We start from the raw sequence: 16,334 nt of genomic DNA on the forward strand, positions 1-16,334 counted from the left end.
GCACTGGTCTTGTGGGGCTTCTGAATGCCATAGACCTAGACCTGGTCCAGGACCGCATCCTTGCCTTCGCGAGGGGCGGTCTTGGGATCCTTGAAACTATTGAGTCGCCTCATTAGTCCAAGGACCTGCCAAAAGGCGTGCTCCGATTCTCGCTGCTCTCCTCCTTGTGGACTGGCAGCTAAGTCTCCTGTCCCCATAGGCTCTTCATGGGGGGACACGCGGACGTTCTCCCGGGGAAGGGCTGGCTCTGGACGAAACCTCGATGATGATTTGGGTAACGTCTTGGAGTCCCTGGGCTCCCTCCTGGGAGGGATACAGGACTCCAACAAAGTGGTCTGGAAGGTACTTCCTACGCGAGACGTTTCTCTTCCTTGAGGAGGGGTTCCTCCCATTGGTGCTGTGGGAGAGTGTCTCACCTCGCTGGATTCTCCCGAGGACGGGAAAGGTTCGTCCACAGGAGAAGGAGAAAACGTCTGCGAGGGGGAAGGGGCCTTCCCGACGGACCTCTTGGGAGCCAGCTTAACCCAGGGAGAAGTCACCGCGAAATCCACTCCTCTCCTTCTCTTCAGTGGGGGCGAGGGAGCCTTTGGTTTCAGTCCCAGATCAGCGAGGGCTGGCTTCATAGCCTGCACCACCGCTTTTATCAGGGAACTGAACCAAGGCTGGGGGCTGACTGACGCAGTGTCAGCGATCCCCGCTGGAGGGAAGGGGATCGGTTGATCCTTCGGAGTGGATACTACAGGGCCTGTCTGGAAAGAAGAAAGGGAAGAAGAATGTTGTCCGGACCTCTCTGATGAGTCTTCTTGCTCCTGGACGCGTGCTCGGCGCTTCCGTGATGGCGATCGCGAGAATGATCTGGAAGTGTGCGGCCCTGGTGCCTCGCAAGGCTGGGCGCTGCGAAACCCGGCGGGAATTGCGCTGGGGGTCGCGCTGGCGATTGCGCGGTGGCAGGATCACCGGGTCGAGCTGGCGCTCGCGCGACGGCAGAATCGTGGGGGCTGGGTCGGGCGTGGGGGCTGGGTCGGGCGTGGGGGCTGGGTCGCGTGCGTGGAGATGCGGGTGCGTGTGGGCGCGCTGGCTACTTGGCGCGTGGGCGCACTGGCGAATGGGCGCGCAGGCGAGGGTGTGCGTGAATGCACAGGTGAGCGCGAGTGCCTTGGTGATCGCTGGCGATCCGGAGAATGATGGCGCGTAGGCGAACGATGTGGCCTAGGTGAGATCAAGCGCGTTGCCGAGCGATGTCGCGTTGGTGAGTGACGGCATGTCAGCGATCGATGACGCGTGCAACGCGTGGGCGACCAACCGCGTACATGTGAGTTGGCGCGTGGACGAGTCGGAGCCCGGGGGCGATCATAAGCGTGGGCGCGTTGGTGAGCGCTCGCGCGCAGGTGAAGGATCGCGCGAGCGAGTAGGCGAATACTGGCGCGTAAGAGATCGCTGATGCGTAGGATGGCACGCCGTGGCTGAAGGTCTCGGCGGTGAAGTCTCGTGGGCGGCCTCAGGAACTGGTTTGTGGGCGCGCGGGCGCGTATGGACTTTAGTGCGCGCTGGAGACTGGAGCGCAGGCGGTGGTTGAGGCGTAGGGGAACGCTGACGAGGCAAAGGAACAATGTCCTTGCCTGGGCCCAGATCCGAAGATCGTGGGCGCGTGGACGAGCGTTGGCGCGCTGGGCGCATATCAGGAACTGGGCGTGCCGTAGTGCGCTGATGCGCCGGAGGTTGATGGCGCTCAGGAGACTGTCGACACGCAGGACGCACAGCAGGGGCTGAAGTGCGCGTGCGCGCAGGTGAGCGCTGGCGGGCAGGCGAAAGCTGGCGAGGAGGCGAAAGCTGGCGAGGAGGCGAAAGCTGGCGAGGATGCGAAAGCTGGCGAGCAGGTAAAAGCTGGCGAGCAGGAGAGTGCTGACGAGCAGGAGAGCGCTGGCGAACAGGGGCGCGTTGGCGATCAGGAGAGCGCTGGCGATCAAAAGAGTGCCGACGGTCAGGAGAGCGCTGGCGATCAAGAGAGTGCTGACGGTCAGGAGAGCGCTGGCAAGAAGAGTCTGACGACTCATCTGCCGTAGAGCGCTTGCGCGCAGGGCGCTGATAAGCATGAGCGCGCTGGCGAGCAGGAGAGCGCTGGCGATCAGGAGAGCGCTGGCGATCAGGAGAGCGCTGGCGATCAGGAGAGCGCTGGCGCTTGCGCGCTACAGAAGGTCTCACAGGTGAAACTTGGCGCGGAAGGGCCTCCCCCACATTATGAGAGAGGTCCTTCTGCCCCGAAGGGACTGGTTCTTGCGTAAGCAAGGGAGATCTGGCAGGCACAGGAGATCACGAACGATCAGCAGAGAGGTCCAGAGGAGTTACTGCTACGGTCTGCTCCCGACGAAAAGAATCCTTCACAGGGGAGTACGAGGATGACGACCCGAAGAGGAGGCGCCTCTTGACTCCCTTGTAAGGAGAAGGAAGGCCTCGGAGACGAAGAGAAGGGCGAGCCTTACGGCGAAGACGACCTCGTGGCAGGGTATCAGCATCGTCGGTCCTCCGAAGAGGAGTCTCTGTTAGTGCACTCCCCCGAGAGGGAGCAACACTCGCAGGAGAGACCGTTGGACCCAACTTCCCCCTCGAAGGATGTTCAGAGGGGGAACCTGGGCCTTCAGCAGCAACAGCAACAGTAGCAGCAGGGGTTTGACCCGACCCATCGGACGCCTCTGTCACAACAACGTCGTCAATAGCCAAAAGATCTACCTCTGGTATTACCGGCGACTGTTGGACAGCTGCCCCCAACTGGATCAGATCAAATATGGCTTCCTTGGAGGGCGAGCCCTTAAGCCCCAAGGAAGCCCAAAGCTGGAAAAGATCATCATTAGACACAGTTTGGTTGTAGTCTACAAAATCAATAATATCCTCCCCCGGAGGAGGAGGGGGAGCTGCCTTGCTATGGCGCGGGGGGTAGTTAAACCCTCGTTAAAACTTTAATGGCTCGTCATTTCAGCTACGCCGACAGGAACCCTATGTAAATAGCGTGGTTTGTATTTCGGTTACGGAACAACTCCGGCTATATATCAGGTGAGTTAGATTCGTGTAACTGTATGGACACGAGTCGTGGTATGACAATGAAACAATATCCAACAGATTTTGTATATTTGAGAACAAAGCTCTCAGAAACATATTGGGAGTTGAAAGGCAGGACAGGATTAGGAATGAAACTAAATGAGAGATTACTCAAGTGCCATATGTGGATGAGGTCATGGTGAGGGGTAGATGGAGATGGTTTGGGCATGCTCTTTGCAGTCACCAAGAAAGAGTAGTTCACAAAACTTTCAAATGGGCTCCACAAGGCACTAAAAGAGTTGGAAGACCCAAGCCTACATGGATGAAGACTATGAAGCGTAAAGTAGGAAATAATGAATGGAGAAGTATTGATTTCAAAGCTCAAGATAGTGAAGACTGACAAAATCTAACCGAAGCACTTTGTGTCAACAGGCGTAGGATGAGATGATGATGAGGATAAGAGATACTACCACTAGAGAGTTATAGGTCCTTTGACTGGCTAGACAATACTACCTTGGATCTTTCCCTATGGTTACAACTCATTTTCCCTTTTCCTGCACATTCACCAAATAGCCTGGCCTATTTTTTACATCTCCTCTGTCGTCGTACACCTGACGACACTGAGATTACCAAACAATTCTTCTTCGCTCAAAGGGTTAACTACTGTAACGTAATTGTTCAGTGGCTACTTTCCTCTTGGTAAGGGTAGAAGAGACCCTTTAGCTATGGTATGCAGCTCTTCTAAGAGAGGAACACTCCAAAATCAAACCATGGTTCTCTAATCTTGGGTAGTGCCATAGCCTCTGTACCATGGTCTTCCACTGTCTTGAGGTAGAGTTCTCTTGTTTTTTTTTAAGGTTTTATAGTTTATATATGAATGATTGTTGTTACTGTTCCTAAAATATTTCATTTTAATTGTTCATTACTTCTCTTGTAGTTTATTTCCTCATTTCCTTTCCTCACTGGGCTATTTTCCCTGTTAGAGCCTTTGGGCTTATACCACGCTACTTTTCCAACTAGGGTTGTAGCATAGCAAGTAATAATAATAATTAGAAAATCACTCTGAGATTGCATACCTCCGCTACGGCACATTATTTCTCAAAACCAGTGTGCCTTTCCCAGAACCAATTAATCATTTCCAGCTCTTTACATAAGTTTAGAATCATTGCAAGTTTCATTACTTTACGATTAAAATTGTGGTCGTATGGTTGATAACCGGAATTTGACCTTATCCTTGACCTTGGACTCGACCTTGACCTTCGACCTTAACATGTATTATTTGGTATGGATTTTCATACACTCAAATATGACCGAAGTTTAAAGTCTCGTGACAACGATGTCCAAAATTATCGCTGATTACGTGAATTGGACATTTTGCTTGAACGTGACCTTGACCTTCCAAAATTTAATAATTTCCAGCTTTTACCTAACAGTTAATCCCTGCAAGTTTCATTACTTTAAGATTAAAAATGTGGCCAAGAAGCTGTTCACAAACAAACACACAAACAGGGGGTAAAACATAACCTTTCAAATTCACTGCAGAGGTAATAATAATAATAATAATAATAATAATAAAAATAATAATGTTGTTACTATTTTTAAAAATATTTGACCTTAATTGTTCATTACTTTTCATATACAGTAGTTTATTTATTTTCTTATTTCCTTTCCTGACTGGGCTATTTTTCCCTGTTGGAGCCCTTGGGCTTATAGCAAACTGCTTTTCTAACTAGGGGTGTAGCTTACCTAGTAATAATAATGATGAAAATAATAATAATACAGTACAGCAAAACAGGTAAGAAGGAAAGAGAGGAAGCATGGGAACAACAACATTGCACTGTGCAGCAATCCTGAGAAAATGCTGTGAACATCATAGCATAATCAAATTATTATCTGAAATATTTCACAGATCTGAATACAATAATACCCCAGTTTATGAGTAACTAAAAATACGAGCATAAAAATTCAAAATGGAATACGAGCATTGTATCAGTCTGCCAGTAAAAATTTCCCTTGGCATCCATGGGGGAACATCTCTAAAGGCGCATGAGCCACAAGGAGAGTCAGGATTGTACTCCCCAGTGAGCATGTGCATGGGAATATCTTTGCTAAATAGAGAGCACAGACCAATTGCTGGGGGAAATCCAAGAGACAGGCAATTATGTTCCTGATAGCACATGGGAACGTCTCCTTGGGCCCGCGAACCATAAAGAGACTGATCATGAGAAGAGCCAGGATTGTATTACCAAGTGAGCGTGAGAATGTCTTGTTACTGCTAAGTGCATGGGGGACTGATCACTGCTTTTTCTCCCTCAAAGTTACCAGTACGTGAGGGAACATCACTGAGTGTCATTTCTCCCAGGAAGGAAAGACACAGATTATCATAATCGCTAACTGAACTTAAAGTACCAGAAGATATGTCAGTAATGTATCTGCTCAAGGATTAACACGATCAGTCCCTTATTGGCCTATCACCAGGATCACAATCGCTAAATAACGCCAAGGATACTTGTCAGCGGTAAGCACCTTATGGAGTGGCACACTAAGAGCAAGGAACCAACTTCCCTTGTAATGACAGAGAACAGGAAAGATGAGTGCAACGCCCAAATTTTCCCTGGCCTACAATGCTGGTGTTGTCCAGGAATTGTGCAAACAGTAACTGTCCCATTGGACTCACAAGGAGAAGAGTGACTGCTATATAGGTCCCAAAAAAACTACAGGGAAAAGCCTTCCTATGCAACCACCCTTGTGATCATGAGAGAGAGAGAGAGAGAGAGAGAGAGAGAGAGAGAGAGAGAGAGAGAGAGAGAGAGAGAGAGAGAGAGAGAGAGAGAGAGAGGGAGGGAGAGAGAGAGAGAGAGAGAGAGAGATGTCATCTTCTTCCCTAGGAAGGACATGATAAAGAAAAAGGGGAGGGAGACAAGTTAGTAGAGGAGAAGCGAAAGCAAAATCCCCCTACTTCCCTTTGCCAATGGATAACACTGACACTAGCACTGCGCAGGGTTCAGACTTAGGGGTATGTCAGTGTAAGGCATGGCCAGCTGACGATGACCACTATCACATACAAAGAGATACTGTAAGCAAACACCTGGGCCACATTGGGTAATTTTCTTGCAAAAAAGGGGAAATTATCCAGCAAGCTGAGTTACACTCCAAGAAAATTTCATCATACCCCTGGTCAAGAGAGCATGAATAAACTCTTCAAAAAGGGAACTGTGTACAGTCCCAACCTTCACAAAGGTGCACAACATGTGGGGACTAAGAGATTATATCCATTTAGGAACAAAATTCCCTTATTGCATGCTTACTTTTAATCCAGTTCTGCTACTAGCAAAAGCACTCACAAACACAAACAAACACTATTTAGTAAAAATTAGAAAAGCTACATCAGTCTTCGAGAGCACCAATGAGTATGTTCATGCTCGTTGCAGCCAAAGATAAGTGACATGATATGGTCATGCATGTGGGCGGTTCACCCTACGTACCTTGTTAACGATTCAACGGCTGTTCCAGCTTCGCTGAACAGACTCCTATCTAAAGGACGAGAGGTTTGTATCCGCATAGGAACAATCAAGTATTCTGTCTGCTGTAGAAACTTAGGAATCAGCTAATAAAGTAAAGATTTGACCAAAGTAGGTGCAAAGAAAAATACAGACCTGTAGCATTAGATTCTTCCTGTGGGTCCTTCTTAACTGAAATGTTGCCATAAAAATCCTTATCTTTGGAACTTGATGTACCAGCAGAACGCTTTTGTTTCTTAACTGTAACAGTTGTAACATCAAAATTTTTTGGTTGCCAGCCACTAGTTGAGATAGAGTGTTTTTCTTTTTTTTCCCGTGGGGTTGAGCTTCTTGGAGGTTCATCTTCAGTCAAGTCCTCACCTATCCTTAGCTCAATTGACTCTTCAGGTTCTAATTTTATTTTCTTTATAAGAGCTCCCTCAGCTGAGGTACTTATTTGTATTTTTCTTTTCATCTTCTTCTTCATTTGATCACTATTGTTTTTTCTTAATTTTTCTGAAATATAAAATAAGATTTGGTAATCTATCTAATTAATATAACTCTCTTATTTGACATCAGCATATCATTCAATCAAAAATTTACTGAAAAATTAAGGATTTCCATAACTCTTCCCTGTTCAGTACAGGTGCAGTAAATCCGAGTTCCATAACTTTTCCCTGTTGAGTACAGGTACAGAAAATTGCCTACATACAAACAAGGTTAGTTCAAAGAGTGGATTCTTAAGTTGTAAAGTTCAATGTGACTAATTTAGGCATCACACTCATAACCCTAACACCCATATAGAGTTCATATTGACCCTACTCTACATATTTGTAACTAAATTGTTGTTGACACTAATGCCCTTTATACAAGAATGCTATGCCATTTCTGATTAAAGGGTTAGTGACTAAAACTCGTGAAGAACTAAATGCAAAGTATATTCAGGGCTTTAAAGTTAAGAGTCCATGATAAAAGGGGTGTTGCTGCTTTGCTTAATTTAAAAACCTATCTTTGGAAAATTTATTAAAAGCAGCTCAATGGTGTACCAAATGCATTTTTGCCAAACACTACTTGAAGAAATCTTGGTCCGCTTATAAAGATTGCTGGAAAATTATTAACAGCAGCTCAATGACACACCAATTGAGTTTTAGCCAAACGGTACTTGAAGAAATTTTGGTTCACTTATAAAGATTGGTGGAAATTAAGTCCTATGGTAATGCAAAGTGATGAGCTAAGATAAGTGTTGTAATTTGACTTTGGGATAGTATAAGCTAACCTAGTACTGATCATAGGTTAAAGAGATTTTCAATGGTTTTGAAACAACAGGAATAAGATGATAAGTATTTCATGTGGAAGTCATGTCTTTAGTTTATACCATACGACAAATTTTTAAAAATATTCCATGAGTAAGGAATAGGGAAGGTTGACTAAGATTAAAAGGTCACATATTTCAGGATCACAGTAAGTGATCCAGTTTAGGATAGGTATATATAGTCTTTCTCTCACATGCCCACCTACGTAAAAGTGTGGGATTCAGCAATATCGACACCAGGTAAGATTCACTGAAATAATCAGAATCTCAATAATCAAATTTATTTGTTCCTACATGAACAAGAATACAATCAATCGTCCTTTAATAGGACCATCACTTCATCGATGCTGGAACAACTGCTAAAATTTAATGATGTTATAAATATCAGCATGTGACGGGAAAGTACTGCTCGCCTGTCAATCAACGAGACTATAAATTTTCACTTAGACCACAAGCAGTACACACGCATTCTTAATGCCTCTCAAATTTTGGCATTCAATTTTTTGCTTTCTCTTTCTAGAATACAATCTACATGCTGTCATGTTCAGGAAAACCTGGATAAATTAAATGAAAGTTACAAGGATATGTAGTTGTTTCCAGGTAAAGCCACAAATGCCAAAGGTGATAGAAATAAAAATGGACAAAGGGGATGTTGATATCGTCAGGCCTCTTTTCCAGTTATTGTGAGTGACAGGATGCTTATCATGCCATTTAGCTAGGTGACAGTGACATGGAGCATAACGGTGGATTGTAGGAGTCCTTCAAGATGGATACCACATACCCTTCAAAGATCTTCAACCTCCCCTCCCCTCACTTGCATTCCAAAAGAAAATCCAGAGTTTCCCTCCAAAATCTCTAGAAGCTGAAAGCGATGGAGAAGAATGGATTTGATGTTGTTCGAGACGATTCTCTGGGGTTCTTATAGTCTGCTCTTCACAGAGATATCGACCTGGGGCTAGAAACCAGTAATCAACCTTGTGCAGCTACACAAAACTGTTCATCAAACTCCATGCAGCATGGATAAGGCAAGTACATTATGGTCTACCATTAGAGAGGAAGACTTCATGCTTTTGATAGAGCTGAAGGACATGTATTTCCAAATACCTGTCCTACAGAAAGCTCCTTCACTTCATATACTCGAGGAAGTAGTGTACCAGTTCAAAGCCCTGAGCTTCAGACTGTCTACTTCTTCCCATGTGTTCACCAGTGTTGACTTTGGTCTTAGTTTGAACCCACTTGAATGTAATACATCTCTTGAGGTATCTCGATGACTTACAATTGCTTCAAATTCATGATAGACTGCTCTCCTTTGTCACAATCTGGGGATCATGAGAAACTGGGAATAAGTTAAGTCTTGCACCCAAGCAAAAGATGAAGTACTGTTTCTGGACATACTGACACAGTAACAACTAGAGTCTTACCCTCAGAAGATCACATTATAATACAATAAGAGTTTGTGTGAAAAACTTTATTAAATTTCTTGTTTTTTGTTTAAAGAGCCTCAAGAGTCGAGCCCCTTCAACAAAATGTTATTATATTTTTTCTGTTTTTCTTAACAAGTAATTGACATCGCACCCTACACTCGGTAGGGATTCAAGTATATGCCGAGCACAGGACTGTTTGCTCTGCAGTAGAACAAAGACAGCCATATTCTTTGGTGTTTACAGTTAAGCAATTTTTTTTAGTCTTGCCGAATATTCCCATAAAAATGGTGTACTGTTTCCATAGAGGATGTATATAAAGACTGAAATCTTCGTTATTCCTCTCGATTTTCAATAGCTAAAGCGTAAACCCAGAAAATTGCTCAAAAGTGGAACTGGTGCGCGACATCTTTGAGATGTGTTGCTCAGGTACAGTATCTATCTCTTACCATAACAGTGAGCATAACTGATACTGCTTCCAGTGAGATGAAGTGCTAGATCAACAACATGAAACGATTTCTGCCTCTTATCAGATATTGCTTTATAAAGTCAATGTAAATACTGTAGTATTTTACCTGGGCAACTTGTAAGTTAAGCTTTGGTCAATTCTCGTATTTTAATTATTTATTAAGTGTATTAAGAAAGCATATGCATCACATAAAACTGTTTTTCTGGGTCGATCTGTGACGGCCGGTGAAAAGGGTCCTTCTTTACACTTTTCTAATATAAATCTTCCAAATATACTAGAGAAAGATAAAAGCATGGAATGCAGAGGTTACAACCCTCGCGCGAGCACCTTGTTGGTGTCGTGTATTAACAAGGGCGTGTGTAAACCACTGTTCACAGGCTGTCTTCCATTTAGATCATCCCTTCATCAAAGGGGAGGGCCGTGACAAGCCCTAGACAATACAGTTGGGCTACCCCACCGACACCTACTACTCACGCTCTCCAGGTCATCCTTCTGTTTTGGACTTGCCAGCTAAGACGGTAGTGTTTTGATCAGTGTTTTTTCGCAAGTGTTTGTCGTTAATTCAACATGACTGACGTTGCTACTTCACCTTTACCAATGTTAAGTACTATAGTTTGTTTTGACAGTTTTTTGCAGTACCGGGCATTTGTTCTGTTTCCAGTATTGTGGATTTTAGTTTTGGAAGCGATTGGCCTGCCTCGGTATCGGCAGCCATTTTGGGTTTTGTTTGCTTCGGTAAATTTTCAAGTTAATATTGCCCATCTGGTGCTCTGTCATCTAGGTTATATCACTTACGTTTTATGACCAATTTTATTATCATTATTTATTATTAGTTTTTACTATGGTATTTATTTGCTAGCAAGTCCAATTTGGACCTACGAAGAATAGCGATTTAGTCTTTGTTATAGTTTTGTACTCGCCTCAAGAAGGTGCTCGTTTTAGACTATATCTTTGTTTATTTGTTACGTTGTCGTTATTCTTCGTTCTTGGTTATTACAATTACTAAGAAAAAAGCAATAAATTTTCTTATTTTTCTTATCATATTATTGTGTGATGTTGGTTTATTATGTAACCTTGAGAGCGTGAGCATAGCGTGCTTGTTTTCTGTTCTACAGATACGAGTTACTCCTTCTCTCGTTTTCTTTATTAAGCTCGAGTAAGAGAGGTGGATTTCCCGTTTTCCGTTTTTTTTTTTTACGATCACGAGTTATTCCTGCCTCCTCCTATTCTCCGAGTTGATGATATTACGTTTAATGATATTCACGTTTTATTGATGTGGTTACTGTTAATATAGCTAGCACTATTAATAGGTTACATTAGTGTATGAGTCATTAGTTGGGGTCGCTTTATGCCGACACCCTTAGCTCCGCCTTGAGTTATACTCCGCTATAATGGATACTCATTGGGTGTGAACTAGTCAGATATTTGGAGTGCAACGGTCAAATCCGGCACTCAGACTCCGGCTGAGGCCTTTTGCACACGAACCTTTGTCATGATTGATCACAATTACATTTTCATGGTCCCTTTTTTCATCGAATCTCCGGCTTCACTGGAGATAACACAGACATTCAGTATTGAGGAATGTTATCGTACCGCTGAGGGTCACGATTTCACGATGACGGACCTTCGTCACTGGATCTCCGGTACAAACAGAGATCAATCAGACGATCAGAACCGGAGTTAACATTTTGATCAATCAGACAATCAGAACTAGGGTATGAACCCTTTTTCATGAATAATCACAGTTTCGTTATTAGTGAATAGGATCACGGTCCTTTTCATCGAATCTCCAGCTTAACCGGATATCGCACAGGCGTTCAGCATTGAGGTTAATATTAGCTTTCCTCTGATGTTCACGTTTTCACTATGAAGGACCTTTGTCACCGGATCTCCGGTGGCAACAGAGATCACTCAGACCACGGGTGGCCAATTTTTTGTTTTAGCTGTAAAGGAAAGGATTTAACATGAATAAAAAGTAAACTGTACTTATTTTAATGACACTTTGAATTTGCGTTGGTAATATTCATTAGCTATTCTTGAAAGTCCTAATGAAAATATATGAACATAATTAGCAATTTTAAAGAAAAGTCATTCAATTTACTATCTTTGGGGTATAGTGCGACACTTGTAATCATGAAATGCGCCACTGTTGGCCACCCCTGACTCAGACGTTCAGAACCGGGGTTAACATTATTTTACCGATGAGGTTTATAGTTACATGTTACGTGGTTACTGGATATTAGTATTCTATTGATTCATCTGTTCACTGACCAGAGTCTCAAGGAACAGTAGATAGCCTCTCATGGCATGATTGGTTTCGACCTGGCTTTTCATTAGAAGGGGCTAGCGTTCGGTTCCAAGTACTGAGTAGAAATTTATTTCTATTTGAACACGATGTTGTATGGATATTTATCCATATTTATACATAGTTATAATTAGATATATGCATAAATATAGGCAGTTTTATTAGTTAGTGTTATACGGCTGATCCCAGCCAGTGAATAGGATCACTAACCAGAGTTTCAAGGAACATTCAGACTTATGTCCCCTTTCTTTTACAGAAGGTCCGCCTACATGGTATGGTTCCCGGAGTCATGCACGCTCTGCTACGAGCTGTCCTCGCTACTCCGGACCCATGATGTAAGTTGGTTCTAATATGTTTTCTTTTGGTATCCTTTGGCGATGATTTAATTTGATCCGGATTAATGTATGCATTGCTTATTGAGGAGAACGGTCTTCTCCTTCATCACTAATCCCCTCACTTCTTTCAGGATGATGATGAATCTCTCCGGCCTGCAAGCGAGGCTCTCCGCCCTTGGGTATCAAGGTTTGGAAGGAATGCTCCATCTAGAGGTCCCTATCTCCTCGGAGTTTCCTCTCTAGGGTTGGACATCGACCCCATGGAAGGGCAGGTAGGTGGTGATGAGTTTGGAGCCTTCAGCTTTGCAATTACCTGCGTCACCGACCTAGGACCCTTAAAGGATCCTGATGTTCATGTTACCTTGCATAAAACCGTGACTGCTAAAAGCAACACATTCTAGGGAAAGCCAAGGGGCTATGACGGAGCTCAAAGATATGGTGGTGAGTCGGATCCATTCAGGAACTCGGATGACTCCCCCTACAGTCCTAGGCGTATCGAAGTAACCTCCTTCGATAAAAACAACACAGAAATTTGCCTTACATGTCCCATATATAGATGGTACCATAACGCTGGATGGCATAGACGTCCGCCCTCTGGAGGACCTAGAATTTACTCTCAGGGACTAGAATTCCCATTCAACGGATTCGTTCGATTGGAAGAGCATGCCTTGGTTAGGTTAGACAAGGTACCGAAGGTAACGGTATTACAGTATTTCCTAAAGGGCAGGCCCGATCTGTCTGGACCAGGATGTTGTCGGTCTGGGGGGTACGATAATTCCAAGCTCACCCCACACAATGGGGAATACGCCATATCTACAGCTGCTCTCATTGTTGCCTTGCCTATTATGGATAAATGGACAGGTCTTACTATTCAAGCTGACAAAGAAGGTTCGGCCATACCGGCTCTTAAAGAGCCGGACCCCACCTCGGGGAGACCCTAGCCTCGATTTATCCCACTGAGACTTTGTTTCGGATATTCAGGAAAAACCAAACTCTGCCCTTCCAATTCGACCTACATGTTTGGTGGTCTGATCGGGTTAGTTGTGGGAAATACGTTCTGTCTGAGGCCTCTATCAGACAGGAATCGAGCAGGCTGATAGTTTCCTCCTGATGAGGTAAAACCCTCTTCCCTCAGGAGGAGGTGAACAAGGTTCTACAAGATGATACGAGAGCAACCCAAAATTGCAGGAAAGGCGGGGCCTTCACTGCCAGAAAGAAGGTCGAAGACCAAAAGCAAGCTTTCTTCAAGAAGAAGCAGAGAGTTGCCCTCTACAAAATGAACCGGGGTCACTGCCATCAATAGTCAGTTACCCACTCGGCATCACAGTCTTCCTCTGATTCGATGACTATGCATCCGGATCCCCCCTCATCAGGTGGGATACCTCACTGGTTCCCCAGGTACACAGCCCAACCCCGTTTGGATGCCCTCGCCTGCATTCAGCCCTAGCTCTGAACCCTCAGGTTCCTTTCGTGGACACCAGAGAGGAAGATACAGGAGTAGAAGACAGTTCCGCCATCAAGGCGGACCTAGGAAAAAGGGGGCTCGGGAAAGGAAAGGACCTAAGTTCACTCCCTCACAACGAGGTAGGCCAGGTAGGGGAGAGACTTTACCACTTTCAAGACCATTGGACCTTCAGTCCGTGGGCTCATAGCATAATCTCTAAAGGTTTAAGGTGGAAATGGCCACAAGGTCCTCCTCCTCCACCAGTGACCCTCTCCCAGGAATCCACTCCCATCCTGAAAGAGTACACCACAGAGTTACTCAAGAAGAAAGCAATCAAACGGGACCGATCACCGAAGTTCCAAGGCCGCCTGTTCGCAATTCCGAAGAAAGGCTTGTCGGCATTGAGAGTGGACCGGGACTTGTCAAAGCTAAACTCTTACATTCTCTGCGGAAAGTTCCGGATGATGACTATCTCTCAGGTACGGACCTTAATTCCCCGTGGGGCCGTCACCACCTCTGTCGATCTTACCGACGACTGTTATCATGTGCCTATAGCTCGAAACTTCTCTTCTTATCTGGGTTTCCGCCTAGGCAGGAAAGCCTTTGCGTTCAAGACAGGCTCTTCAGCCTCAACATTGATCCCAGGATATTCACGAAACTGGGAGAGACAGTGTTAGAACAACTCAGGAACCAAGAGATACAGATCATGGCTTATCTGGATGGTTTTCTCATTTGGGCCCGGTCGGCCATAGAAGGCAACAGAGCTACGAAGGAAGTACTTCGATTTCTCGACAACCTGTGATTTCGGGTCAATCTCCAAAAGTCTCGCCTGCAACCATCAGGCCACTTAGAATGGTTAGACATTCAGTGGCACCTTTCGAAGCACACGTTGTCTCTCCCTTCCAAAAAGGTAAGAGGAATAGCTTCCAAGATCAAGAATTTTCTCAAACACAAACGGATGTCCAGAAGAACCTTAGAAAGTATCATTGGCCTTCTCCAATTCACTTCAATAACAAAAATTCAAAGACATCAATCGAGTTTGGAGAAAGAGAGCTACAGTACCTTTAAGAGACAAGGTCTCGAAGATCCCCTCTGTCTTGAAAATGAGACTATGCCCATGGTCCGAACCGAAGAACCTCTCCAAATCGGTTCCTCTTCAATTCCCACCTCCACAAGAGACATTCCATACAGCCGCGCCTCTAAGTGGATGGGGGGATTACTCCGAACATCAGATGTTTCAGGGGTCTTGGTTACCCGCCATGAAACAGACCCATATCAATGTTCTCGAAGTCATGGCAGTGTTCTTGACCCTGAAGAGACTCTCTCCTCCGAGGTCGAGCCACATCAGAGTAGTGTCAGACAGCACAGACGTGGTGCACTGCGTCAACAGGGGAGGATCCAAGTCACCCAACCTGAATCGGATCCTGGTCACTATCTTCGCCTGGCCAACAGAAAAGAACTGGATCCTGTCAGTAACTCACCTTGCGGGAGTCCAGAATGTGAGAGCAGACTCACTAGCCAGGACGAAACCACTGGTGTCAGAATGGTCTCTAGACATAATTTCATTCCGGTGGATACTCAGGAACCATTAGAAGAAGGTTTACCTATTTCCCCCAGTGAATCTTCTAATGAGACTTTTACACAAACTACGCTTCTTCCGGGGAGCAGTGGTTTTAGTACCACCTCACTGGCCAAGAACAGTTGGTTTCCTCTCCTCCTCGAGTTGAAACTCCGTCCCTTCCGGATTCCGTTCCCCAAACTGACTCAAGTAATCAAAACTCACTGTGTCAGATTGCTCAAGGGTAGCCGAAACTCTGACTTTGTGACTACAGCAAGGTTGCAGCTCGTAGAGACGCGAACATTGAGCCAGAAATCGATCTCTTCATCGAATCAGACAAAAGGGACTCGACAATTCGCCAATATGATTCGGCCGTTAACAACTAGCAGATTCCCTAAGAGTTCAGACCATACTCGTATGTCTCTGAATATAGACATCTCTTTCTTGAGGTTCTTATTTGGCAAAGGCCTAACAGTTAGCACTTTAACCACCATCAAGAAAGCTTTGAAGAAGATCTTCCTTGTTGGGTTTAACATTAACCTAGCTGATTCCTATTTCTCATCTATTCCAAAAACATGTGCTAGGCTTTGACCTTCGGTTTGGCCACAAAAGGACTCTGGTCTATGAACGGTGTCCTCAAAACTTGCGGCGGACACGGACAATGAAGCCGGCTCTTATCACTCTTCTTAGGAAGACTTTATTTCTAACGGCTTTGGCCTCAGGTGATGGAATATCAGAACTAGCAGCTCTCTCACGAACCCGGAAAACATAGATTTCCTTCCTACAGCCGAAGAACTCCTTTCTCCAGACAATGATTTCCTAGCTAAAAAGTGAGGATCCGCAAAATAGGTGCTCCCCTCGGAAGATTATTCTTCTTCCCCCGGATCTTTTCTCTGTGTTCAGTCACTACTCTCAAGGCCTTTTTTAGCTAGAACTGCCACCCGCTCGTCTGGCCCC

General features: G+C 45.0%; 1 protein-coding gene across 4 annotated transcripts in view; it reads right to left on the bottom strand.

The window, feature by feature from the left end:
- The window catches only part of LOC137654535 (BTB/POZ domain-containing protein 18-like), a 284,914-nt gene that overhangs the window by 55,420 nt on the left and 213,160 nt on the right, over positions 1-16,334 (bottom strand). For all 4 annotated transcript variants that reach the window (XM_068388247.1, XM_068388249.1, XM_068388246.1 and 1 more), the window contains one exon: positions 6,690-7,049. In XM_068388247.1, the coding sequence (XP_068244348.1) occupies positions 6,690-7,049 (360 nt within the window). The remainder of the gene's footprint in view (positions 1-6,689; positions 7,050-16,334) is intronic.

The sequence above is a fragment of the Palaemon carinicauda genome, chromosome 15 (assembly GCF_036898095.1).
Source record: "Palaemon carinicauda isolate YSFRI2023 chromosome 15, ASM3689809v2, whole genome shotgun sequence".
In the NCBI taxonomy this organism is placed as follows: Eukaryota; Metazoa; Arthropoda; class Malacostraca; order Decapoda; family Palaemonidae; genus Palaemon; species Palaemon carinicauda.